This window comes from Solea senegalensis, linkage group LG13 (assembly GCF_019176455.1).
Source record: "Solea senegalensis isolate Sse05_10M linkage group LG13, IFAPA_SoseM_1, whole genome shotgun sequence".
NCBI classification, from domain to species: domain Eukaryota; kingdom Metazoa; phylum Chordata; class Actinopteri; order Pleuronectiformes; family Soleidae; genus Solea; species Solea senegalensis.
Genome location: NC_058033.1, coordinates 17,080,177 through 17,107,394, shown reverse-complemented (window position 1 = coordinate 17,107,394; position 27,218 = coordinate 17,080,177). Strand labels below are relative to the sequence as shown.

The window sequence follows — 27,218 nt, the reverse complement described above, 5'->3', positions numbered from 1 at the left end:
CAGCAGCAACACAAGATGAAACCTGTATGTACTGTAATATATACACACTTTGAGATTTGTTGTTCGAATGTAAAGTGCAAAACAAATAAAATATATTATTATTATTATTATTATTATTATTATTATTATTATTAGGCTACTATTATTATTATTATTATTAGGCTACTATTATTATTATTATTATATAAGGCTACAGAAACCGGTGTTCACATACTATCTAACATCTGCTAGATAGAGATAGAAAAGCAGATTGATTGTGTTTTCACCTGGTCAGTCAGAGTCAGACGTGGCCTCACGTTGTGTCCTCTTGTATTAAAAGGGTATCATTTATAAAGAGCTATAACCGTAAGCACCGACCAGAGGCAGATGGGCTCGTTAATGCAGTGATGTAGTTATGTAAGACCTGCCATTGCTGCCACTCCTGTCAGTCTATACTGCAGCACACGGAGCTGGAGGGAGAACATGTGAAAACAGGATTGCACGTGTGTGTGTGTGTGTGTGTGTGTGTGTGTTCCTGAGGAACTGGTTGAGTTTAGGACTAAGATTTGAATTGTAGTCAAGTTAAGGTTAGGGTTTGGCATTGACTGGTTATGTTTAGGCTTAGGGATAACGCTTTGTTTAGGCTGAAAGTCAATGCGAGTGCTTATAGGATAGGTGTGCGAGCGCTGGTGTCTGAGTGGTTCTGTGTGTAGGAACACTGTGGGATGGATGAGGATTAATGTGGTAAATCAGGAGGAATTGACTTGTTGTCTTGGGTTTGATGAACTTTTCTCCCTCTTTAACCCGTCTCCTTCGATTCCCCCACATGCTGCTTTACAGCCAATACAGGCTCTAAACACTTTAATACACGGGGGTAGTGGAAAGAAGGACGAGAGGAGAAAGAAAAGCACGAGAAACCCACAATAAAACAACGAATAAAAAAAGTTTTCTGAGCATTCATATTAACGTGCCGATACATTTCAAAATACTTGAGTGCTGCACTTGACAGTTATTGCAGCGGGTAGACAAAACAGCATTAATAATAAATGAAAAATGCCTTTTAACTTTGCAGTAACAAAATTAGAAACACTGTTTCAGGAGTAAAGGATCACGTTAGATTAAAGTTGATCGTCGTAGCGACATCTGATAACTATGAAATATCACTGTTTATCAGGGACTGAAAAAATAGGAACCTCTTTGTGTTAGTGATTTAAAAAACATAATCTAATGTCACATAACTGGAAATGAAGCCCCCCCCTGTGTCATGGTAACACGCTGGTGATGCAGCAGTTCCCCCCGACGAAGCTCAAAGTTCGATTTGGCTCAGAACATGACACAGTTATTCGCCGTTCCCTTGTCGAGCATCGACGAAGGGCACTTAAATTATTAATCCGTGCTGTCTTCCAATGGGTCACCAAGCAAAGTGGTACAGTTCCTTAAGGGCGGAGCTAGACACAGTGCCGACAAAGGATCGTCACTTACGAGCGGCGGTATGGGAAAAACACAAAACAGTGGTGTGTTTCCCTGCAGCCGCTGTGTCGTGTTCTTCTCTTGAGTGGAATTAATTAGTGGGGCTACACGGTGTTGCTCTGGTATGATGTCGTGCTATTTATGCAGCTGACACAGCTTCAGACTCTACATACCCCACTGTGGAAGCACAAGCCAGGTCTTAGTGGGCCGTTCCTATCCACACCGTGATAAGAAAAAACTGCATTGTACTGACTTTCGAAAGCTTATTAACTGCAAATGTCAATTAATGAATTAATCCTAGAAAACACGGGGCAACAGAGGAAAAATGTTAATCACAAAATAAATCTCTTGACGACAATTACACCGCTTCCACCATCACAGAATATTAGCAGGCTATTTGTGTCGGCTGAGTCGTGGTCAGAGTGTAAGATAAACGATGGATGAGCTGCAAGGTCAAAGTTAAATGGACAGTTCAGGGGTTGGTTTTATTTTAGAAGGGCAATTGACGCCGTGTTAGCACAGACTTCACCTCGTGCACTTCCATCCCTGAGAGCCCGAGACGCTAACGCTTAAAAACATGGCTGCCAGCAGGGACGCGAGGAAAAACTGTGCCCGCTTGAGTCTATGATATTTGCTCATTCACCTCAGCATTCAACATCCTTTTTTCCTCCAAAACCTCTAAAAAAGATCTGCGTTTTTTTTAGCCTGCAAGGCCCCGTTCTGGTAACTTTGTGTCACTTCTATAAATAAGAGTTAGACAGAAGGAAGACATCTGAGCATACTGATGCTGATATAAAATCACTAACATTCTCTGTGGACTTCAGTGCAGTGGCGTGAGCGCTTGTTTTTGTGTGAGGCTGCCAGCAGTGTGTAATTGTGCGTTGGGTGCACATACAATGCATTTTCCTTTTCTTTCCGCGAGAACAAAAAGCTTACAATGACATGAATATGCTGATGAAAGTGCAAACCTCCTTCAGGCGTTTGGCGCGAGGTTTCAGGACATGAGAGGTAAACAACGGAGAATTTACATACTGTATTTCTTGAGCTGTTTAATGTGGAACCAGCTGTGCCTGACAACCTGCAATACGAAAGCACTGAAGTGCAAAACAACAACATGCTCAGAGCTTGGTGTTACAACCACTCCTCTGCCCAAGCTCTGTAAACTCTATGTAGATACGGAGGATTTTTTCACACACTGACATCTCTGTGTGTGGTTGGGACGACTCACTGCTCTGGGAAACCAAACCTGGGAAAGCGGCGTCGCAAAGGAGAAGTCGTGCCATTAAGAAAGTTTACAAAGATAAGTTCAATTGACAGAGGGACCTGTCGCTCTCAAAGGATGCTATAAAAACTGTGATGTGATGTTAGCAGTAGACGTGGAGCAGCACTGTGGCAGGGCGACGTTCAGGGGGAGTGAATGAGGATTTATGGAGGGTGTCTGAAGCACACACAAACATTTTTTCTCTACAAAACCAGTGTGTCTTTGAACTTAACCAAGTGCTGAGAGTTTACTCAGGCTGTAGCTTTGGCAGCAAAGCAAGGACGTTGTCATTTATTTGCTAATTTGTTCAGTTTTAATGTCGTTACAATGTGTCAAATAGATTACTATACTAAAATGGCTGCTTATATAACCAATGCCACACAATCCTGAGGCTGCCTGCATTTATATTGATTTTATGGCTGTGGTATTGTCAAGAAATGTTCAACGAGTGAGCGCTTCTGTCCCTTTCTGCTCCTTTTTTTCCAAGATAACGTTCACGTTCGATATCTGGCAGCTGGGAATACGCTGACGTCACAAACGTGTGACGTGCTGGCGAATCGCGTCTGTGATTGGACGGTCGCTCCCGCTCCTGTGCTTTATCCTCCACGTTCAAGATTCAACATTCAAGATTTCAAGAAGTTTGACATTGACATTTTTGCAGAGACTCCCGGCTTGAGGTACACAATAAAATAGCAAAAATAACGAAGGACTTAACATTTAAATAGACATAACGAAAGGCTTAACCCTTAAATAAGACCCGACAAAAGACTTGACATTTAAATAAGACACAACAAGAGACTTAACACTTAATAAGACACAACATCGCCACAGTCATAGATATCACAAAACGGTAATGAGAAGTACTCATGGTAACAGAAGGCTTGACATAATTGTAGAAAGCAGTCGTCTGATGATCTGAATTATTCATTTGTCATAAAACGGACCCAAGTGGAAACATAATCTCCTTGGTTGAGGTAACACCAGAATCATTATTATGTCTATAACATCTCTAAGTCTATAAGTATACGAAGAACAGAATTTTCTCCCTCAGCTCAACTGCATTGCATAGCAATCAAAAGTCCAGCGTGCTCCAACCCCAAAATCATTCTGTAGGATAATCAAGATCCTACTTTATCTCACAGGAAGGACTAAAGCCGCTTTCAGACATGCGCTGATCTCCCGAGATTCTGCCAAGTATTTCCAGAGAAGCTTAATGTGTGACCGAAAGATTTCCGCAGAAGTCGCTCGCTCTGGACATTTTCCCCCGTCGGCTCCGTTAATGTCCAAGCGAGTCAGAACTGGTGTCAGAACTGGTGTCAGAACGCAGCAGGAGGAACGCCGGATAATCCACAGCGGGCGTCCGCTGCATCTGCACGTGCTTGAACCACGCAGGTGCCGCCGGGAGATTCTCCTTGCTGTTGTGAAAATGTCTCACCCAGATAACTTATGTAAACACCAAAGAATATCCAAACGCAACGTTCGGGCCATTATTAAACTTTACTTTAATTATTAAAGTGCATATCGTATAGGGTTGTAATGATAATGTACAGGAAGGTGATAATCTAAGTGGCTTGATGTGTTCTTTCATGATGATTCAGTCACTTCAAAGTAGAAATGTTTGCTAATGCACCATTGCTGGTTTTTTTGTGTCTACCCCCCGTAGATACCAGCAGGTGGCTCAGATCCCATTTAACAACCTGCACGTAAGAGGAGCACTGAGGCAATTTATGGAGACGTATTAAACACCTTTACACTATTTATTTATTACTTATTTTCCCTGCCTCTGTAAGTTCTGTTTCCATGGTAATATCCAGCATATTCCATTTATTTCTGTTTGCGGGGCTGTTTGTAATCACGAGAACGAGATGGAAAATCGTGAGTTTGTCGGGAATATAAAAAAAAAAGTCCGAGCTGTAGTGCGCACGTATGCAAACAAACGTGTCGCGATGGCACATTACTGTATCGGAGCAGCATGTGGATTAAGGTTGAAAGAAAAAAAAAAAAAGGAGGAGGTATTGTGAAGAATGGGAGGAGAGAGAGAGGGGGCATGAAAGGATGGACTGAGTTGTGTGATCTGCCGTGAGGAAAGCAGCGAGCCCTCACTGCTGAGAGCTGTGGACCCCAAACGCCTTATCGGAAACCAAAACATCTATCAATTATTCAACAGGTACCGAGCGAACCAGCTACAGAGGAGAAGACATGGGAGGAGAGGAGATTTGAGGGAAGCGTGTGGATAGAGGAGCTGTTGCTAGCATTGGAGTTGCACACAAAGGATTAGATTTGTATTGTTTTGTATGTATTGTGTGTGCAGCAGTCACTTTTTCACTAATGCCTCAAAGAAACATTGACCAAAATGGGACTTTAAAGCTACTGTCATTTACTTTCCACTCGTGTGCAAGTGTTAGATTTGAGGGAAAAGTACATTTCATCCTTTTTCTATCCGAGAATAAGGCGTCAAAATGTAATTGCGTGCACCGCCGGCCTTTTTGTGGGCAAAGTGAGCGAGCGAGGGTTACAGCAGCCCGACTAACTTGTGTTATGCTCTCATTTAATCGCGATGGGAGAGGATTTGCAGCAGGAATATGACATGTGTTGGATGAATTTCTTGGCGAACAAGAGCTGGCTGCAGGGATCTCCCTGATTCCTGTCGTCACAGTGCAGTTGAGATGTTTGGTCTGCTCACCAGTCAGCCAAGTGGTGTTGAAACATGATGGATAAACTGCCGCTTGTTGAGAAACGACTCAAACTATGTCCGCGCGCCATTTTTGCTCAAAGCGGTTTGTTTTACATTTCTAACATAACAGCTCTATAATTATTATTAGTAGTATTTCATCCACTCATTTCGGTGTGTTTCTGAACATTGACCCTCGGACAGAAACATTTACATAATTCAAATCATGTAGGTTTACCATTTATGGCTTATTAAACAAGTGGACCACTGCAGGTGACTGAAAATCAGCCTGAAAACACACACGCAAGCACACATGCACACACACACACATGCACACACAAACACACACAGACAAACAACAAGCTTGAGTTGTTGCTAAGTGAGGCTACATTCACAGGCCTCCCCAGGGCTCCTGATAGGGAATAATGTCTCATTTGATTGGGCACCTTGTTCACACAGGACCTTCCTGCTGTGTGCACAGCCAGCTCTCTGGGTGAACTGGGGAGATGCACAGTGCACTGTATTTATGAACACTTGAGCTATACAACTTTACTGCAGTGGCAATTAAACAAGCAGTACGAGGCATAAACCGTCGCCACATTGTTTACACCAGAATAGAGCGTTAAAACCCTGACACTTGCAACTGAGAAATGAGCAATAGTGCAGAATATGTTGACTTTTCCACGGCTGGCTCTATTAACTTTTATGACCCGGAGAGAAAATGGGGAAAGTGCAAAGCAACATGATTGTATGTCTGGATAAATGTGTGTTGAAGCTATGCTTGGCAAGACAGTTAAAATAGAATACTGCAATTTCATGCTCTGCACAGTATAATTTGCACTTGGCGTGTGTGTGTGTGTGTGTGTGTGTGTTTGTTTGGCATTGAAAACAATCCCCGTTCATTAAGTATTTCTTTTGTTTCCGCGTTATGTTTGTGAGAGTTCAGCAGTTTGGATTCTCGACGCCCGTGCACCATCAACGCTTGGGAATATTTTAACATGATTACAGTGTATTGATAATAAATGCAGCGCACAGTCCGGAGAGTGGACGTGCGCCTCGGCAATAAAGGAGATTTCATCAGGCGGACCACAGTGCGCTCGGACGCGGGCAGAAGAAAGAAGGAGTCTGTGAGTGACCTTGAGATCAGGCAGCGGGAGCAGTTGCAAAGGTCATTGATATGCACAGCCATCACACGGACGCCCACTGTGTGTCGGCATGATTGCTGATGCATTTCGTCCTGTTCTCCGCGATGACTTGAATTACAGATGTAATTGATTCTCATATGAATTCAGTTCCAGCCGTCAAATCCCAGGATAATTCAGTGCACTAATACGATACGTCCACTGATTTTTGCAAGGAGCACCGCACCCCGTATAAAGTGTCCCTGTGTCCTAATCTGTAAAATCTGCACAATGTCTCAGGATGTCGGCACCATAAGAGCAAATTTGGACCAATCTCCGGGACTCATCTACCCCACCATTTGGTGCTCTGGGACCCAAATAAATATTTTGTCATTAATCCATATGTTATTATCGTCCATCAAGGCTTTTATAGATGCTAGAAAACAGGAATGCACAAGTGTTACACGAGAACAACAACAAGCTCTGATTGTTTGAGTGTAGAGTTGACATTGGCCCACAGCAAAATAGCCAACTGTCAGTTCAGAGAGCAGAAATCTGACAGGAGACATTTTTCTGATGGTGGTTTCTATGTTGGTTTGTTTTTTAAAACAGAATAAATGAACAAACAGAAATGCAGTTTGGAGTGGATGATCACCACTTCTGCTTGGACACAGTTGTGTAAATGTTTGGATCAAACGAGAACAAATTAAAAAGTCTCATAATCAGGCGAGAGACCTTGTTCACATGGGCCTGGAGCCAGGTTGAAGTCCGAGTCTGATGAACAGTGACTTGCAATTTCACCGTCACATATTGATATTGATCAGTGAATTTGAGCGCACAGCTGAAGTCGGTAGTGCTGTCCCTTTTTTTTTACTATATTCTAAATTTGATATTATTTCCAACTTGGGATGTCGTAAGTTCATGTTGGAACTGTGATCACGTGCTGAAAAATGCAGGCTGCATAAGCAACAACATCATAGCACGTGAGGAGGTGTGTGTGGGGGGAGGAGGGGGTGGGGGGTGACTCCTCTCTTTACTCCATTTGCTGATAGCACAAAGAGACACGGTGTGCACCGAATACCCGCTAATAACCTAACCTAATATTCTCTGTAAGCTGGCTCATAAATGTGTGTGTTCCAGGGGCATCTGTGCGCTCTGAGCACGTGTTCTCATTCGAGGGTGATGTTGTAAAAAGATCTCCACTCAATCCCAGTAAGGTTAGCAGTCTTGTGTTTTTGTCTGCCTTGAAAACATAGTGTTGGACCGTCATTCTGTTTCTTCCATCCTACTCTACCTACTCTTACAGGTCATTCAAATATTTGTGGATTACAGTGCATCTGTTGGAGGAACCAGTGCTGGGTGAAATTGTGTAAAGAAGAAATGACAATGACGTGTGGACATTCATTCCAATTCTGAAGAAGCAGGAGCAGCAATTGTACACATGTTGACGCATATTTCATGTCATTATTCCACCCGAAATGTCAAGCTTTCTCGCCAGATAAGCACTTGTGTGTCACACTCATCGTCATGACAAGTGTCAATCAAAGGTTTGGAGAGGAAAACACATGAGATAAATCTGCTTTGATCAGAAATATGTCTGAGCCATAACATGCAGAACCAAGAACCAAGGTTAAAACCAAGGACAAGATGGTGAAATGTCTCTTGAAGGTTCTCCACACTTGATTGGATGATAGTAAATGTTATATTATAGTATAGGAACACATCAGGAGGGGAATCTAAAATATTAGGCCTGACCTGTTACTAAATTAGTTAGTTATTTTTTGCAAAATCACCTTATCTGGTATTCTCAGTCATGAACCCCAGGATTGTCTTCATGTTTTAAGCCATCGTCACTTTACAGCCTCACCTGAGGACGGCCCCGCCAGGACCTGGGGTGTGTCCTGCAGCCAGTAGATTTTCCAGTGTTGTTTGAATTATAAATAGACTTTCCATCATCCTCTCATTGAGTTGCCAGTGCTCGGTCTGGTCTGCAACTGCAAGTAGTGGCGCCAACTAGTGGTGCTGACCTACATTTAAAGCAGCATTTCTCACCCCTGCTCCAACTGGCCAGTGCTGGTCAGTGAAGGAGGCGCTTGTTGTCCTTGTTGCCCTTCTTGGATGAAACATGACCTTGAGACACACTTAGTGCTCTGGAGGGCACGGCACTGGTGCCACTTCTGCTCTCAACTGTTGTTGCCAGGCACTTCAGTACCTGGTTATGTCTCCATGGGTACCCAGCCTAACAACCAGCGAGGGTGTGTCTGAGGCTACCTGGGGTCGAGCACAGCCGGCAGCACTCTGCCGTGCTGGAGGTTCTGGGGAAAAGGGAGGACGTCTTAAGAGGCTCTACGCAGGAAACTAATTCTGCTTCTTGCCTCCGTCTCCCACATGGCACTTCCAGCTGATCCTCCTTTGTTTTATACTCTCTCATTTCAGCCAATTGTCCCTTCTTTGTCTGTGTGCCTGCCTTAGCCTGCTCCCACCACCTGGCCTCTAGGCCTCCAGGACAACCACCTTCCTCTGTTTTGATGGGGGTTTGATTCCAAATACTTTTGTTAAAAAACAAATCGAAAAAGATTCATTCTTAGACCAAGACCCCATCCTCCTTGTTGGATGTGCACCACCATGTCAGAGTGTGTTTTCTTTTGGTGCCTATTTCCATTTAACACCTGCTCTTTCAGGCTTGTCACATTTTTTAAGTTTTTGTTTTCCATATCAAACTATTGTATGGTAGTTGTCTCAACGAAATTCTATACATATTATGACGTTCATGCGACACGGAGCTGTGGTCATTGGCAGTGGGAATAATGTGTTTATAGGCCACATATTCAGAAAGGTATGATTCATTTTATTTCACATTTTTAGTCGTGATATAAAGTAGCCTTCATTCTGCAGAAGTCACAAATAGAGCATTTTTCTTTTCTTTTTGTTCAGAAAAATGAGCCAAGTGAACTTTGAACTGTGACGTTTTTCCAAATTTCAAAAATTCTATCCGATTTTAAACATTTTGAGGACTTTTTGCTCAGGTGTGTTTGTATAGTTGGTAAAAATGAAAGACATTTTTCATCAAATTGCCTAGGTTGTGCTGGAAAAAAAGGGATATAAGACACTCTATATTACACATTCTTATGCCCCTCTGTATATACTGTAATGCAGCCAAAATGCTCTGTGTTTTAAGTTTTAAACTAAAAGTAGAACAATGGAATAGATGGAACGTTGTAGATAAGGTTCACTGTGTTAATCACATTAGATTTGTCTGATCCACTCTCAGGACTATAAAATGTCATCCATGTTCATGAGCATGCTTACTCATTCATTCTCGAAATAGAACAGTACAACTATAACAACATATGGAGAAAATCAACAAATAAATCATTTAGGGAATCGGTTTATGGATTTTAAGGCTGAAATTCCAAATATTCCCTGGTTCCTGTGTCTATATTGTGCTTTACTAGATCAAACTACTTTATAGTTTATGATAATGAACTAAATATCTCTGCATGTAGGAGAATTGATTTTGGCCTCTGTATATTAAAGAGCAAATGTTATGTCCATTAATGACAATTATAATGAACAACTTTCTTAAGTAAATATAGCTGCATTTACTCATCATCTAAAAAATCAGTTACAGAAACCATGATGAGATAAAAACCCAGCGGGATCACTTTGTTATATTATACAAAGGCCTTTCATTTTGTACCGTTATTGATACAAGTTTTATTTCCCAGTGTCAATGTGTGTGGGGGAAAAACTAAAATCTGCAGATATATTGAGACGACTGCGAAGTTGGGAGTTCGGAGGCAAAGTCAAGGAAGGGAAACAAATCCAGCTTCAAACAAGTTGGAAAACAAAGCTTCGGCAGCTACCCAAACCAGCACGCTATGGCAGCCAATCAGCCTGCCAGGCCTCTCTCCTCTCAGACGGAGGCTGGCAGCACGAACTGGCCAAGCAGAGAGATAGAGAGAATGAGAGATGGACAAGGACAGAAAGAAAGGGGGGAGTTTTCATAACACAAAAACACACTTATACTCCTCTTCTTTTCCCTTTCTCTCTCTCTCTCTTAATCCCACCACAGAGAGATACTGTGGGCAAAGGTGACAGACATAGATAACTGTATATCAGGCAGAGTGCACAGTTACTCTGGCTCTTAAACATGCAGTACAGTATTTGGAGGTGGAACTACAGCCATCACTGGTGTGTGTGTGTGTGTGTGTGTGTGTGCATGTGCGTGTGTGTGGGTGCGGCGCTATCCATCTGAAATTACAGGCAGATTAAAATTAAATCTCGTCTCCCTCGAGCCAACAAGTTCTCTTTGTCTCCCTTCTGCTCCGTCATACGTGCACACGCTCGGTGACAGCACTAATCAGCGCCCTGTCAAGCCCATCAGGTCCCCGCCCTTAATGAGGAGATCTCGGGGCCGGCTTATTGCCCCGACTTGAGCCGACCGAGTGAGCTACTCGACGACGTTTGCAAGGTGTTTGCGTGTTTTTGTTTCCCCTCCGACACTGAAATGACAAATGGGCAATCGTCCAGAGTCTCTATGAACGACTGATTTTCTATTATGCTCTCAATCAGCTGTGTGCGGCACTCTACACACAACAGTATTCTGACAAGCTGTCTGTCACAGCTGGAGCCCCCCCCCAACACACACACACACACACACACCCTTCCCCGTCTTCTTTTTTTCTTTTTTGTGGGGGTGGGGTGCAGAGATTGACAGATGGGTGAGTCACTGCCTCACAAATAGCCTTAAAAACATCAGTGTGTTGTTTTGCATGATAATGTCAACTATGAGTGAGTGAGTGAGTGAGTGAGTGAGTGGCGACAGAAAACCAATTTACAGTTTGAGAAATGAATGAATTTGGCAAAAAAATAAGAGATTTTTAACTGGGTCTTCACACATATGTGCATTCATATGAGCATGGGAACCGAGTATCAGCAACATAAGAATCTGAACTCCTGTTTTGAAGGAATTTGGACGACGACATATTGCGTTTTCGCAGACGTCACCTATTGGACGATGGCAGCTGTTAATCACACTGGTGTCCAGTCATATGTCGTGCCATACTTTATCATCTGTTTTCCTGTAAATGGGATCACAATTTACAAAATTGGCATAATGTGCATTTGGGGATGAGGCAGATTGGACACTGTAGGTGTGAGTGAATGGTTGTCTGTCTCTCTGGCAATCTGTCCAGTTTGTACCCCGCCATTTGCCCTATGTCAACTGGGATTGGCAGCAACGCCCCCCCTGTGGAGGATAAAGCGGTATAGAAGAAGAATGAATGAGTGAGTGAGACATAATGAACTCAAATGATTGGTCCACCCCACACAGGACAATCCAGACTCTTTTCCTACCAAGAGCTACCAGAACAAAGCGTCCCTGTCCATCTTCAAGAAGCTCTTGAAGATCCCGCACCATCTCCTTCTGCACTTGGATCCACTTCTGCACTCTCACCCTCTGTCAGTCCACTGTTCCTATGTCGCTTGTTCCTCTTTTATAAGTCGCTTTGGATTAAATGTAAATGTAACTCCTTAGGAAAATGTTTACCGACACATCACATGAGAAGGAGGCTCTTTCTTCTCATAGACTTGCATTCAAATTAAGTTGTTTTTTGCAACCAGCAGAGTCGCCCCCTTGTGGCGATGTAGAGAACAAGAAACAGAAACAATTGGCCTGGGTGCCAGAAGGAAGAAATAAGGAGGTTTAGCTCATTCACGCTGTAGAAAATCTACAGCGTATCATGGATGCATGTGACTGTAAGACCACTGTTGTGGAGGAGATGGGATGAGTGACATGAATGAAACAGCATTTTCTCTTCCTGCTGATTTTGACCAAAAATCAATCGTATATAAAAACAACATTCAAGCAATGTACAATAGTCTTTAGTTTATCATCGTCTAATCCCAATTAATATGGCTTTTATCATAGAAACCGCACTCCAGTTGTTATTTAGTCTTTCTGAATCACTTGATCCCTGTTGATAAAACTGTGAGGGCTTTTTTTGCGTCTCCCTGTCACCACATATACTGTAGCAGCGCAAACATCGTGGAGCCGCGTGTCAGCACCGTGTGTGAGTAAACATCAAGGTGCTGAGCGCGCGCGCATGTGTCCACCTGCTTTTCTCTTCTCCCTCCTGTGTGTATGTGGCCCAGTGGGTGAGAGGCACCCTCTCTCCTGGCGCGCGCAGAAAACAAAATATCCTGCTGTTGCCTCATTCTGTCACGCAAATGTAACCACACACACGCACACACACACACACACAAGCTCAGGGTGTGCGCGCGCACGGCACGAAGCACCCAAACACAAAACTTTTACATTTAAATTAAAGAAAATTACATTAGCGAACTTTTTCCTCTTTATCTCTCTCCCTCGCTCTGTGTTTATGTTCCACGCACGCACGCACACACGCACGCGCACAGGCAGCACCAGCCGTCCTCGTGCAACTTCCATAAACTGCAGTGCGGCAGCAGTTCGCTATTTTAAGATTTTTTTTGTACATGAAGTGGATAAATATTTAATTGCCTTTCCAGTCCCGGCCCCACACAGCTGATTGGTCGGCTGGTGTAAGTCATTTCCATTCTTTTTATTATTATTTTAAGACAAACAGAGGGACAGGGGAGTCTCGTGCTACGACCATGTTTAACCTACATTTTAAACAAAAACAAAAAACACACACACACACACACAGTCTTCTTACCTCTCTTGAACATGTTGGCAGCAGCTGTTTGGACCCGTCTAGTGTCGGTGCTGAAGTAGCATCCTGGTGTGAGTCCGACCCTGTGCTGCTGCTGCTGCTGCTGCTGCTGAGGAGTGAATTGTTATTTTTTGATTCCCTTTGACCGCTGACAGTCTTCAAGTCTCGTCTCCTCAGTGGCTCTAGTTTGATGAGATGAAGGAGGAGGAGGAGGAGGAGGAGGAGGAAGAGGAGCAGGGAGTCGGATGATGTTGAAAAAAAACAGCAGATACACAAATGTCACCGGATACAAACGAAGTTGCGTCGACTCGTCCGCAGAGGAAATCTCGTTCCGCCCCAAAAAGCAAAAAAAAAAAACACTTTGGAATAATTCAACTCACCGCCATAGCTGGTGTTTATGGGTCAGTGACTTTATTTCATGTCCAAAGAAAAGAGGAAAAATAAAGAGGATTTAAAACAGTCCAGAGAAGAGCGCAAAGTTCCTTTTATGTCTTCATCACCAGCATCAGCATCATCCTCTTCCTCCCGCGGGCTCGTCAGGGCGCGTGCAGGTCAGGTGGAGTCTCAGATGTGCTGTGTGTGGATCGCCAGTGTCGTCTATACTGTCTCTGTTACTGGAGAGCTGTGAGGCAGCCGCTTCAATCCCCCTCCCACTGCTCGATGTGACTGATGAAAGCCTCCCTCTCTCTCCCTCCCTCCCTCTTTCTCTCTCCCTCTCTTTCTCAAATAGGATATGCTTTATTGGCATGACAGGGAAGAAGAAGAAGAAGAAGAAGAAGCCATGTTGATGAAGCAGTTAGGATCCCATATTAAAATCCTCCTGCTCCCTGTATCAGTGCTCATGCTTCCACTCATGTTCTTTATCAGCCCCATGTTCAATTGCACTACAACAAAGCCCCACACATGCTCAATAGCACAGATGCTGCATAAACAATATTACAACAATGCTTATTATATACAGTTCATTTGCTCTGTCCCTTTCCTGGTCAGCACTTCTTCGTTGACGTGGTCATAATCACATTAAAAAGCAGCAGCTGCATGTCGAACAAGGTTTAGGAAGCAAGTCTGACTGGGAAAACGAAACGTAAATAAATAAAAATGAACACCAGCACACTGACAAAGCAATTCATTCTAAGAAAATAGTTTAAGAAAACTGAAAAAAATATAAAAGATATGGATTTTTCTTCACCTCTGCTGCTTTACCACATTTTATATGGAAATATTGCTCTTCAGTGCAAAAGTACAGAGCGTTTTCAATGTTTATATTATGAGTTGGATAAAGTGTTATTTGTTTGTTTGTTTGCTGACTAAGTGTGCGCTACATCAGCCTACAAGAAACAATAGCATAATCATCGTAATTTCAATTTGAAAGTCCGCATTTGTTGCTCATGATTAATAGAAATAATATCTGGACAAGGTCTCTCCATAGCAGAGGTTTCAAACTCATGGCCCAAGGACCACATGTGGTCCTCCAATCCATTCGATGTGGTCTGCCTAATTTATGTTTATTTCAGTAATTGTTTTATTTTGCATTATAAATTTCATTTTTATCGTATTTTCGTTCACTGCGATATCACGATGGACATTTGTGATGTCATTTTAAGCTCATGTCGCCCATCCTCCTACTAAATTCTTCCTTTTTTCTTCCCTACTGGCCAGACTTGATGCTCTGTGGCCCCAAGGGTCATTTGAATTTGAGAGCCCTGCTCTATAGTCACACATTTGGACCACTTTGGAGAACCTAAGTGATTCTCCAACAGAGCTTCAGAAACCCTCTGCAGAGAAGGAGAACCTGTCAACTTAGAAGACGTATTCAGCAGCACTCCATCAATCAGGCCTTTTGTAGTAGAGTGGAAAGATAAAAGCCACTCCGAGTAAAAGGAAAAGACCAACATCCCATTTAGAGTTGACCACACAACATTAAAAGGACTCGGCACTGGTGAGGATAAATATTCCTGGGTCAGACGAGATGAGATCAAACAGCAGCAGGTTGTGGAGTCACCTATAATCTGAACTTGGCACCATTTTATCACCTCTAGGTTTGTGTTTTGGCTGAAGTGGAGGTTCACCGCCAAGTCACCTTCAACCAGGCATAATACTGGACGATACCATCTGTTAATCACAGTGGTGTCTAATCACATGTTGCCTTGCTTTATCATCCATTTTCCTCCAAATAAGAACATCATTTTCTTGCTTTTGAGGAAAATGTAAATGAATGTGACGTTAGAGACTTGGTGTTTGTCACCCCCTTGTGGCTATTCAATATATTGTTACTTCAGGGTTGGCCTCATCGGGCACACTTGAAGACTGTGTCCACTTTTTATATGCGGCCCATGGATGAGACACAGTTGAAATCTTTGGCCGGAAGAACTTTGTCCAGTGAGCACCACGCTCAGCTCGTTTCTCCTCAGCAGCGGCAGGGACAAGGAAATTGATTAGAAACGAGGGGAGGGATGAATGCAGCCAAATATTGTACGGAGCAGTACCGGAAAACTGCTCTGGCATGCACGCAACCTGAAACTGGGGCAATGGTTCACCTTTCAGCAGGGAGAATGAACCAAAGAACCAAAGCAAACAGCCAAGACAATGCTGGAGCGTCTCCAAGACGAGCCTCTGACTGTCCCCGGGTAGAGCAGCCAAGGCGCGGATTTAAACCTCGGTGAACATCTGTGGAGAAACCTGAAAACCTGCAGTTCACAGTGACAGCACTAACAGAGCTTGAGAGGATCTTGCCGGAAGAAAGAGATTGACTGCCCAAATCCTGGTGTTGCAAGGCTTGCAGGGACTTCCCGGGAAAGACTGAAAGCTGTAATTGCTGCCAAAGTTGCTTCTCCAGAGTGCTGCATAAAGGAGCTGTAATTGCAATTCATCTAAGACTAAAGCGTGGATACAAAGGACAAGTGGCAGGAGTGGTCTTCTGCTGCTGTGGCTTTGACGTGTTGTGAGTTCAGAGATTGTCTTCTTCATAGTGTGTTTATATGAGTTAATGTTGTTTTGTGGTGTGTGAAAATCCCAGGAGATCAGCGGTTTTTAACATAATCAGACCAGATTCAAAATTCTCTTAAATCCCGTTTCTTCTCCATTCATCTGTCCTCTGTTTAAACTTCACCAGGTCATCTGGACCACGTCTGCATGCCTTAATGCACTGAGATGCAGTCATGTGGTTGGCTGATTAGATATTTGCATTAAAAGGCAGTGTACCTAATAAAGTGGCATCTGCAGCCACTATGTGTTTACAATAGTTTGCCATTTTTATGGATGCTTTACAAAGTCTGTGTCCATAAATGCTGAATTGACTGTATTTGAATGTATCTCTAATATTTTGGTCTGTCACAGTGTCCAGATGGTTCTGTCAGTGCCGTTCATCATTGAAGTTTATTTTGAGTTCTTGCAGTCCAACGGCTCATACTCTTTCCCTTTTTATTCTTGGCTATAATTTAATTGCTCCAGATTGAATGAGGCTTTGTACTCTCTCTCACTCTATTACAACCAGTATCTTTCTATTTCCTCTTATTTGTAGACCTTGGCTGTAAATCTTTTGAATTTGCCAGAGAAACAGGATACCTCTTTAATCGTGTGTTTGTGTGTATGTGTGAATGTAAAATGACAATATTGCAGCAAATGTGCGTGATAAAAATAACGGGTTACTCTCAAGTAGATTTCTTTTTTTTTTTGTGAAGTTTTGTTGCCAGGTTTGTCTTTGTGTTTTTGTGTTTTCGTAACTCTTGTCTGCCTGCAGTTTTTATGTTCTCCCCGTGTGTGTGTGTGTGTGTGTGTTTTTTCCGGGTTCTCTAGGTTTCTCCCCACAGTCCAAAACATGTAGATCTGACAATTAGGCAAAGTGGACACTCTAAATTGACCGCATTTAATTAACTGATTCTAATGATTTAGTTACACTGACAAATACACGTCACTAGTCACTCGTTTGTGTCGTTTTGTGTGTGTCGCGTGTAAAACAAACAAAACAAACAAAAAAAAAGTCACGGCAGTTTCATGCAGCCGTGCAGTGATGACTCCGCCCACATGAGTAGGTAAACCAATCTAAACCATGCTGTGCCGAGGCGTGGCGAGCTGGGACTGGCGACCTGTGCCCCACCTTTCGCCCTATGTCAGCTGGGATTGGCGGTAGAAGATGAATGAATGAATGAATGAATGAATGTCTGTTGGCGAGTGAGTGCCGCTTGTTGTTCTGTAAATATGTATAAATTGTCCCCCTGACAGAATCTGTAACTTTAATGCCAAAATGTAATCTCCCAGTTGCTCACTATTTGCCAAGCACACACACACACACACACACACACACACACACAGGCTTTTGCGGAGTGTATGACTTCATTGAAAGCAGTGTGAGATTCATCATACTTAATGACGATGTTAAGAAAGAGAGGCGACTGTACATCGAGACAGAGGTGACACTGAATTGCTGAGACAAGGACACAGTTTTTTATTTGCAGCAGGACAAAGTGGAAGTGGAAAACACAATACTTACTTGAAGGTGAATTTTGTTTCTATTTTTTTTTTTTTTTACACACCTAGCAGTTATAGAACAGCTTACAGTATGCATTTGTTATTGATCATTAAATCCATAGTAACCCCACAGCATAATGCAAATCAGGTGATCTGAGAGGACTTTACTTGTGCACCTTATGGGCTCGGTTTAGATCGCTGCTATTGGCTGCTCTTCAGGTCCCTTCACATGTAGAGAATTAGATTTATGTCAATATTTTCACTTTTTCAGAGGCAAAAAAAAAATTATTTAGTCATTCAAAAAATATCGTATTTGTTCTTTGCACCATGGTTTTTTTGTTTGTGGGCCGGCCTTAGGAAGCAGCCTCCTCATTGGCTACTGAGTTTTGGCGCAAGAGAAGTCGTCAAGGGTTTGGGGTCGCTGTCCGTCTGGAACACGTTCCCCAAGTTTTCCCCGTCGACAAAGAACTTTTTTTTTGCTGTGTGTTGTTTGATGCGTTAAAAGTGTTGTTGAAAATACTGACATAAATCTAATTCCATAACCCTTCACTCTTGCTTGCGGACCATGTTGGTCTCCGTCCAGAGCTGCAGCTAACAATTATTTTCACAATCGATTAATCTTTCAATCATTTTCTTGATTAATCAAGTGAATCAGTGTCTGTCAAACCTGGAAATGACGACGTTCTCAAATGTCTCGTTTTGATTCAGTTTTGATGATTTCTCTGTGATATGGAGCAAAGAAATGGAAGAAAATATTCACAATGAAGAAGCTCAAACAAAACGAAATCTTATTTTAATCGTGGAAAAAGCTTCAAACCAATTGATCAAGTAATTGTTTCAGCTCTATCTTCATCCATCTGGCTTTTTATTCCAGATGTTTGTTTTTTTTAGCATTGTGCAGATCTGCTCACTGTGACTGGAAGCACAAGTAAAGTCGCTTTAAAGTATTATCTTGTCACAGGTCTAAGCTAAATCTAACTTGTTTTCATTTGATAAAATGTCTTTGCGCTCTGACGCCACGCTCACTGTGAAGGGATTTTCTCACAATAACTTTTGTTGATGTCGCGTCCCTTTTCCTTTCGGCCATAGGTCTCCGACACCGACGTGTCGCTCATTACGCGGTCCATGACTTACCTTCAGCATGGCTTTTGACAATGTATTGGCTGAGTCCCTATCAGCAGTAACCATAGCAACCAAGGCTACAGTAACAGGCTCCAGAGATAACACGAGGCAGCAGATTTAATCTGTCAAAATGTACTGTACTGTGCAACATGGTTATTTAGTTACCCAAGTTGTTTCTAGTCAAGAAGGAGTGAATACGAACAGAGTAATGCCTACAATAGAACATTCATACATATACTGTATATGCTGTGCTATAGTTTCATTATGTGCAACAGATGAGAGATTGGAAACATTTGTTATTATTATCCTTATAAAGGTCGATTTCTGTTTGGAGAACACTTTACATTTTAACCTCCTGCATATTTAACCTTAAGGGACATGGTTTATGAACTCTATATGAGCTGGCACGGGGATTATATGCACTGGAGTCGCTGTGTTATGTAAACACGGAGTGTGAGTTGTTTAAATGCGCATGCTGTCAGGCAAGCACATCATGTTCTAAGAGGTAAAATTAAATGATATAATCCAGAAAAACTGTCAATATAACAAAAGAAAAATGACATGAAATCCTTCCACCTGATGAAGATTCATCAGCACCGTCGTGTTTTTCATATTTGAGCTGGATGTATCACACGCCATCTCATTTTTATCTAGTGTTGCCTTCAGTTCTCCAGTGCAATGGTCAATTCTCAAATCTCATTAAAACCCAGGGCTCTGCTTTGTTTCGCAGCCGCATGATTTGTTATTTCTTTGAACGTTCTGAATCACACGCAGACAGGTCAAAGCGTCTGATGAATGTGTTGCAGACGCTCGTATAAAAACATGTAAAGCAAAAGATCCACATGATGCATCTCCTGTTGCCCCCTCTCTACAGTGAGATAAATGTCTGTTGATTATATAAGTGGTCTAACAGGAAAAAACGCACTGCGTTGTTCCATAATTATAATAGATCTGCAGAATAATCCTCTGCATTATCAGGCCATAAAACATCTGACTGTGTAAGTTCTAACTGGTTGTGTGTGTCCAGGTTATAATGTTGTACAAGTTCAGCTGCTCATCATAGCTAAATGGGGAGCGAGTGATTTGTATGGGCGCTGGATAAATAAATCAGATTTATACTTGAATGTTATGGGCCCAATTAGAATAAATCTGCATACGTTTCGGTAATTAAGACTTTGACAGAAGTGAAGATTTACTCGCATAATGTAACATCTAATGCCTCATATTCAGTCCTTGCTCATTACGTTATCTGCCGCAGTCCAGTACTGATGCTCGCTATTAAATGATGGTATATTGTAAGACTTCTCAGATGTGTGGGGGGGTTGGCCAACTCTGAGGATGAAGACGTAACTTTTTGGCAGTGTTGTAATGTAAGAAAGTACAAGTACTTTGTGACTACATTTCCTCCAACTATCTTTGTTACTCGTTACTACCAAATAAAATCAGAAGAAGAAGAGTTGGTAATGGTTAGTATTTATATGGAGCTTTTATATGGAGTCTTGATGAGCTGCTTTACACTACGATTTTCATGCATTCACCCATTCGCACGCTTCTACATGGGGTTAAGTCCATATTGAATTTAACCACTGAGCCACCATGGCTCCATCCTAACTCTACATTTTATATCAGGGCGCATCGCAGACGACACGTTTGCACAAGCGCACTTTGCGTTACCGTAACTACGCAACATTTTGTGTTGTCGGAAAAATTCCAACAGTTTCTGGAAGCTGAGAAGTTGCACGTCAAAGAGCAACATGTGGTTATTGCGGTAATTTCACTCGCGCTGTTTCAGGAAGCCGACGAATCAGCATCTTTGTCACCGGAGAAGAGAGAGTTACAAAAGTGTCCATTTTTTGGACATTGATACAAAGACTGAAACAAATGTTACTTCAAATGTGTTTTTATACCGTTCGTAATTCAAATTTAAAACTCAAAATCTGGTGTTCATGTACAACTACAGTGGTTAAAACTGTATTATTACATGCAGTAAATTGTCAACAACTGCCAGATATTGAAAGTTATTCTGGAAAAATGAGCAAAACAAAAGCACTTAACTCACAGGACATTTTCTGGTCCTTTTATGATTAAAATTTAAAATAAACCAAAAAAAAAAAGTCCAGATGGACATTTTGAGGCTTAGGCTTAGGTGTTAAAGGGTTAAGTACAGTAAATGTCATACTTTTACCTCAACTTCTACCAAAGTTCTGGTAATATAATAGGTTAGGTACTTTATACAAGACTGCTTTTTGGACACTTTTTTTTCGTTCGTCAGTGTTTTCTCAAAACATTTTCACAAAAATATGAGGAAGGGATGATACGAAGAACAACCCCAATGCTCCCCAATTAGTGCCATTCTAGTTTGGAGATCATTTTGCTATGTATTAAGTGGACTGGATTTCTTCAGTTTGGCCACACATCAGAAATGAATTAGTTATTCAATGGAGAGAGAGTGAGTCTAAATGTCTTAAAACATGCCTGGAGGGGATCTAATAGCTTCAACATCTTGGAATCTGACAACTGAGCATCAGCCAGCCGAAAAAAAAGTGACTGCCTCTCACATGAAAACAAACACATCATCTCATCCATTTATTCATCCCATCCACACCTTCTGTCGACTGCTATTATTAAAGTGAGACCTGCACTTTTTGCGGCAAATAAAGTCTCCAAGCCGTGAAATGTTCCTATGTTTTGATGTCAACACCAGGCACCCACCATCTGTCCATCCAAACGCTCACCTGCCAAATGCTGTTTATTATTATCTAAGGATGTGGGCAGGTAACCAGCCATTGTGTGTGTGGGGGGGAGTTTTTTCATGATTAAGACAGATTTTGGTTAAAATGATCCAAATCAAAAAGTAAATAGAAGGATACGAGTCACTGAAATGTCCTTGTTGTCATAGAGTGTCCGTTTGAGAGATGTGACCTGTCACTCAGGAGTTCCTTGTATTGATGTAGCACCATATGATCAGATTTCCATCAGTATTTTTCTGATTCTACTAAAAACAGTCACTTCATATGTGTTCCCAGTGAGATTATTATGTGTCCAGACTTTCTTTTTTACCACTTTCTCTTAATTGCAGACACATTTTTCCCTTTGCCCTCACATCCATCTTTCCAGCATCCCCTGCATCTCCGCTCTAAATGACTCGCTTCGCCCCTTGTTATCTGCTCTTGTGAGGCTAATTTCTGTCTTGACCGCGCCTCTCTGTTCAGTAAACGCTGTATCAGACCTACCTAAGCAGAATGCATGCAACACTGAGACGTTAATAACTCCTCTCCGTCTCTCGCTCTCCTGCCCGCTCTGCGAGGATAGGTCATTTGTAGAGATGATGGACAGGTGATCTGTGCCAGGCTGTGGTGACCTCTACAACCTTTCAGTGACCTTTCGCAACCTTCTGACTATAGCTGATTAGTGTCCACCCTGTCCTCCTCTGATTAGTCTCAAAACTGAGGCTATTTGGACAACCTTTTCATCCAAAAGGTCCACTCCCTGTTCTGCTTTCTCTTTCTTTTCAGACGCTCGTACGTCTTTTCTGCTGCCTTCCATTGCAGCAGTGCTCGAACACACACACACACACACACACACACAGCCCAGAGCTCCACCTCAGGAATCCCATCTCCCATCTCCTCTTTTTGCTTCTGAGGGGTAAAATGATGAGGCTTATCGACCACAGTGTTGTTAACCACAGCAAATTTGTAGTTGCGTTCCCCTGCATTTCACTGTGTCCTCGCGATGGACTCCACGCTCCTCTGTTACTCTTCAGCTACTGTAGCTGCTCTCCTTTCAGGGAAAAAACCTCACATCGCAGTTCAGTGATAGCGTATGGCAAGAATATGGTACAGCAATCTTATTAATAATTATTTATCAGTCATTTCCAGGTAACATCTTGGTAATAATAGGGATAAAATACAGCCTTACTTTGTATACGTCCCACTCTTAACATGATATTTAATCCGAGTGAGTTTCTATGTAATAAATATGAATTGTGGTTGGGAAAATTGCTTCTCCACCTCTTTCTGTATAGTTTTAGACTGTTATTACCAAGTGGTTACCAGGAAATTATCTTATAAAGAAGATACTAGGGTATTTTAGGCCACGTCCAGATGGAAACGGCACAAAATATAAACAATCTCTTCCTTTACCGTTTTCAAAAAGTTCCCCCGCAAAGACGCCATCATTTCAGGAAGCCGTTTCCGTGTGAATATTTAGTGACTTTACAGACTCCCGGTGACTAGAAAAGTGACAGGTGAATGATTTTATGTCCTGAAACCTAAAAACTTTGCGAGAAGGAAATGCACATTTCTGCCACACAAGTGAAATCCATCAAACTGTACTGTATATAATAAACACACAGAGTCACAGATGAGCTGTGGATGCAACAATCATTGATCTGTTTTGTTTATTCAAGTGAAATTAGCATTTTGTTTTCCCCTCTCTTTATGTCACGATTTGAGATTTTCCAAAAATACCGCTTCCGCCTCTCCGACAAGTAAAGTATGCGAGACAAAGGCAGGCAGGGTCAAAACCAGGAAGTCAGGCAAACAAATCAGGGGCAAGGCGGGAATCCGAAATCTGAGAAAGTCAAACTACAAAACTGGCAGAGAAACTAACACAAGACAATCTGGCAGGGGTCGAATGAAAATAGACTAGTTTTTATACACAGAGGGACTAATGAGCAAATGGACTGCAGGTGAGGGAAATGAGTTGATTACATGGCATGGAGGAAAGGCGGGATCTGAAATGACAGGAGAATTAGTGACAAGACATGGAAGCAAAACTGAGAGTACACAAAGGGCTCATTGTGCCCCCCCGTCGCACGTCACTGTCTTATCTAATAAAGGCAACAAAAACTAACCCTTTATTAGCATAAAGTTCCCTTGTTATCGCTGTACTGTAACATGAAGGGTTACCGCTTCCACAGTTCCTGCTGGGAAATCCATACGAGTACCTTTGTGAGGCAACAAGGGGGAAATGAAAACAGACAATTTTTTTTATTATACACATATACTGTATATACAGCATAAGATGGGGGTCAGAGAATAAGACCACAAACAGCTCACACTGCACATTTCTCCCCTGTGGTCAGTCAACGGCCTTGATCAACTGCAGGTGGGACCGGCCCCACAAACTGCCAATGGAAATGTTCAATATAGGATATAAAGCGGTTACTATATAGGCGAGACTGTAAACATGCGGCAGCACCTACACACACACACACACACACACACACTCTGCATTTGTTCCTCCTGAGATGCAACCAAAATGAAGGAGTTATTTTATCTCCCCGATCCATATTTTTCACTTTTTCTATCATTTATCTTGGTCTCTCTGTTGTATTTCATTTATCTTTCTCTCCCTGTTGTATTTTTATCGCCGTCTGTCTTGTTTTACAGGGTTTGGGGAAATGAGATACAGAGAGAAAGAGAGCGAGAGAGGAAGACAAGGTGGCGTGTTTACTGTGAGGCTTCGCAGCGTCTGTTGGTCCCTGTGGGAGAGCCCGGTGGCCTTCACCTTGAGGTGTGTGCACACACAGATAAACATGCTCCTGCTCACACACTGGAAAAATGCACGAGTGGATGTAGATGACAAAACGGGGGGGGGCAATACACATTGTAAGCATTAAATCTAAAGGGCTATAAAAGTCAATTATTATTAGTTTAATTATCATTGAGCTTGTTGAAGAGGATTTGGTCAATAATTCTAACATAATAACCGTGCATCAAAGGGCAATGGGAAACAACTGGTTGATAATGTGGACGGGTGGGTCGTTCAGGAAGAGCAGCCTCGTAAAAATCGCCAAAATACACGGTCATGCATTGCGGCTCGTTGTTTAGCTGTCCAGTCCCATATATACGGTTATGGCTCAGTGAGATTGCCTCAAAAATGTATCACAGATTTTTTTTCACCCGAATTTTCCATTTATCTGTGTTTGCCATCGACTGCTGCACAACAAATATGAGGAGTTAGTTTACAGAGATAAGCAGTTGTGCAAAAGTCTGTGGCACCACAGAAGGATAACACAAGGTTGCTGCTTCAAGTTATTATAGCAGTAATATTTGATCTTTGCACCAAGTGGAAGAATATTGTGGTTTTCTTTATTCGGCTTCATGTTTCTCCTCTTGTCCACTGCAAACTCAGTTTCTGGTCATTTTTCCAGTACAGTGAAATGCAGTTTACACAAGGTGACACAATGTAGATGATTTGCTCTCTGGGTCCTCCTACAGTTGGTAAACGGTATTGTTTGTGACACGTGCAATGCTGCTTGGGGCTGTTGAAGATTGCACATTTAGTGCAAATGTGCACATCTGGTTTGGAGAAGGTAATACAGCTATAATGTAACGAATGCAATTTATAATGTTATATTTCTATCAATAATAGTCAAGCACAGGCGACTCCTAGGTGATTGGAAGGGGGGTCCCAAATCAAATTCAGCTTAGTGCCCCATAAAGGCTTGGGCCGGGCCTTGCATGGACCCCAAACCAGAAGTTACATAGTCCCAAGTGAAGTGATGCAGAACTGCTCAGGCAAGCGGAAACCCATGTGCTGAAGAAGGTGGTTTGTGAAATGCAGTGAAGCCTCAAATTCCGGATTTTTGCACAATCATTGCACGTAAATATTCACCTGCAACCTGGCACCTATGTAGCACCTGCTGTTGGCCATACCACACAAACACACACGTGTACCGTGTTTTCTTGTCTATTTTGTTCTAAAAACGACCTGAAACTTGCAGCTGAGACAATAAACTCCTCAACATAATGTTTATATAATAAATAATATATATAATATATAATATAATAATGTCTCACAGATTTGCATATAATTAAGCTCATTATTAATCATGCAGCCAGCGGAGTTGCCCCCTGATGGCCGTTCAAGAGAGCACAGGTTTCAGTCACTTCCTTATTGGCTTCACATTCGGATACGTACAGTCCACGGAAAAAACTTTAAAAACAACACTCAACACAACCTCCACAGAACAAAACAGCACAGAGACAAAGTCAGTCCTGAGTTAGACCAAAAAACAGAGAGCATGATGAATAGTTATGCTGCCCCTGGTGGCCAAAACAAAACTTTTTTCGCCTTCTCTACTTCCCTTTGGTTGACATTATTATTTAAAGTTTTCCTGGTACTTTCCTGTGAGTGCATGTACATTGTGCTCACATATTGAAGATATTATTCTTTCAAAAATTGATCACAAGCGTAGTTTTCGCCCGTTAAAACGAGTGCAAACGCTGAATTATTTGGAGACTGTTTTTCAACTACACATAGATCACGAGTGTCCACGTTAATGAAGAATAATACTGGAGCTGATGTGTTTTTGATTCAACTGTGTGCACATGTGAAACAAAGGAAAAGGTTTTATAGCTCAATTATTGCCTCTGATCGTTCCGTGGGATTCGCTGAAAATATCTTTTTAATCAGTGTTGATTAAGAATATTAAAAGCTTCTTCACTGCAGCGATAGTATCCATCGCAGGCCAGTGTTTGCCATTTGTTGCTGGCCGTATTGTGACAGATAAAGAGGCATAAGCTCACAGAGGCTCATTTCGAGTTTATGTTTGCAATATCATCACCTTTCCCCCTCGTATGTGGGCATATTGTTCTAGCTGTTCTCCAGCACTTGGTGAACACACCCGCTTGCAAGGCAACAGTGTCACCATTAAAAGGAAAGCGGAGTGTATTGCTCTCTTTGCCAAGAGATTTGGCCCCTCACCGCTCCACACATTTATTCCGTTCATAAATAGCTAAATATGACAGACCAGAGCAAATATCTATAATTCACAGAACTCCCATTTCCCTCCACTAATTAGCCTCCTCCACCATTTCCTCCTCTGCAAGTCTTTAATATTTCCAGAACATAGTGCTATCTCACAAATTGTTTCAAACAGCCCCGACATTTCATTTTTTTCCCCACGTAAAAAAAATCTCCCACACAATGTGATAATCGTCTTTGGTCAAACATTTTAGCAATAATAAGTTTCATACATAATTCATGAGTGGACAAATATGTAAGTAATGTTTAATTGAATACCAGAGGGAAATTATAAAGCAACAGTAACAGTCACCTCCATGATAATTTCTCTGTTTAACATTTGACATGTTTGGTTTCAGCTGCAGAACCCAAACAACTGCTGTGTTTAACCCTTAGTTCTCGCGGTGCACCCATGATAAAAATGTCGTGGGAATAATACACAACTCCTTATATGGACATCCTGGGCGTGTGTTTATAGGTCACATATTCAGGCTTTAAAAATCTTGTTTTTTTTCCGTCTTCTTGTGTGTTGTTGAGTCCAAGTTATGATTCAATTTAAATCGCATTTTTAGTCACGGTAACTGTGCAGAAGTCACAAAATTAGACCGTTTTCCTTGTCTTTTTGTTCATAGACCATGATGTATGTACACATTTCATTTCATCAACATTCTGAGTAC

General features: G+C 42.1%; 1 protein-coding gene across 1 annotated transcript in view; it reads right to left on the bottom strand.

Moving 5' to 3' along the window:
- LOC122779979 (reticulon-4 receptor-like 1) overlaps positions 1-13,825 on the bottom strand; it is a 72,760-nt gene extending 58,935 nt beyond the window's left edge. Inside the window, exons 1-2 of the mRNA XM_044042723.1 lie at positions 13,581-13,825; positions 13,204-13,382 (exon numbers count right to left, since the gene is read on the bottom strand). Of these exons, the coding sequence (XP_043898658.1) occupies positions 13,204-13,216 (13 nt within the window). The 5' untranslated portion in view covers positions 13,217-13,382; positions 13,581-13,825. The remainder of the gene's footprint in view (positions 1-13,203; positions 13,383-13,580) is intronic.
- Positions 13,826-27,218: the final 13,393 nt, after the last annotated feature.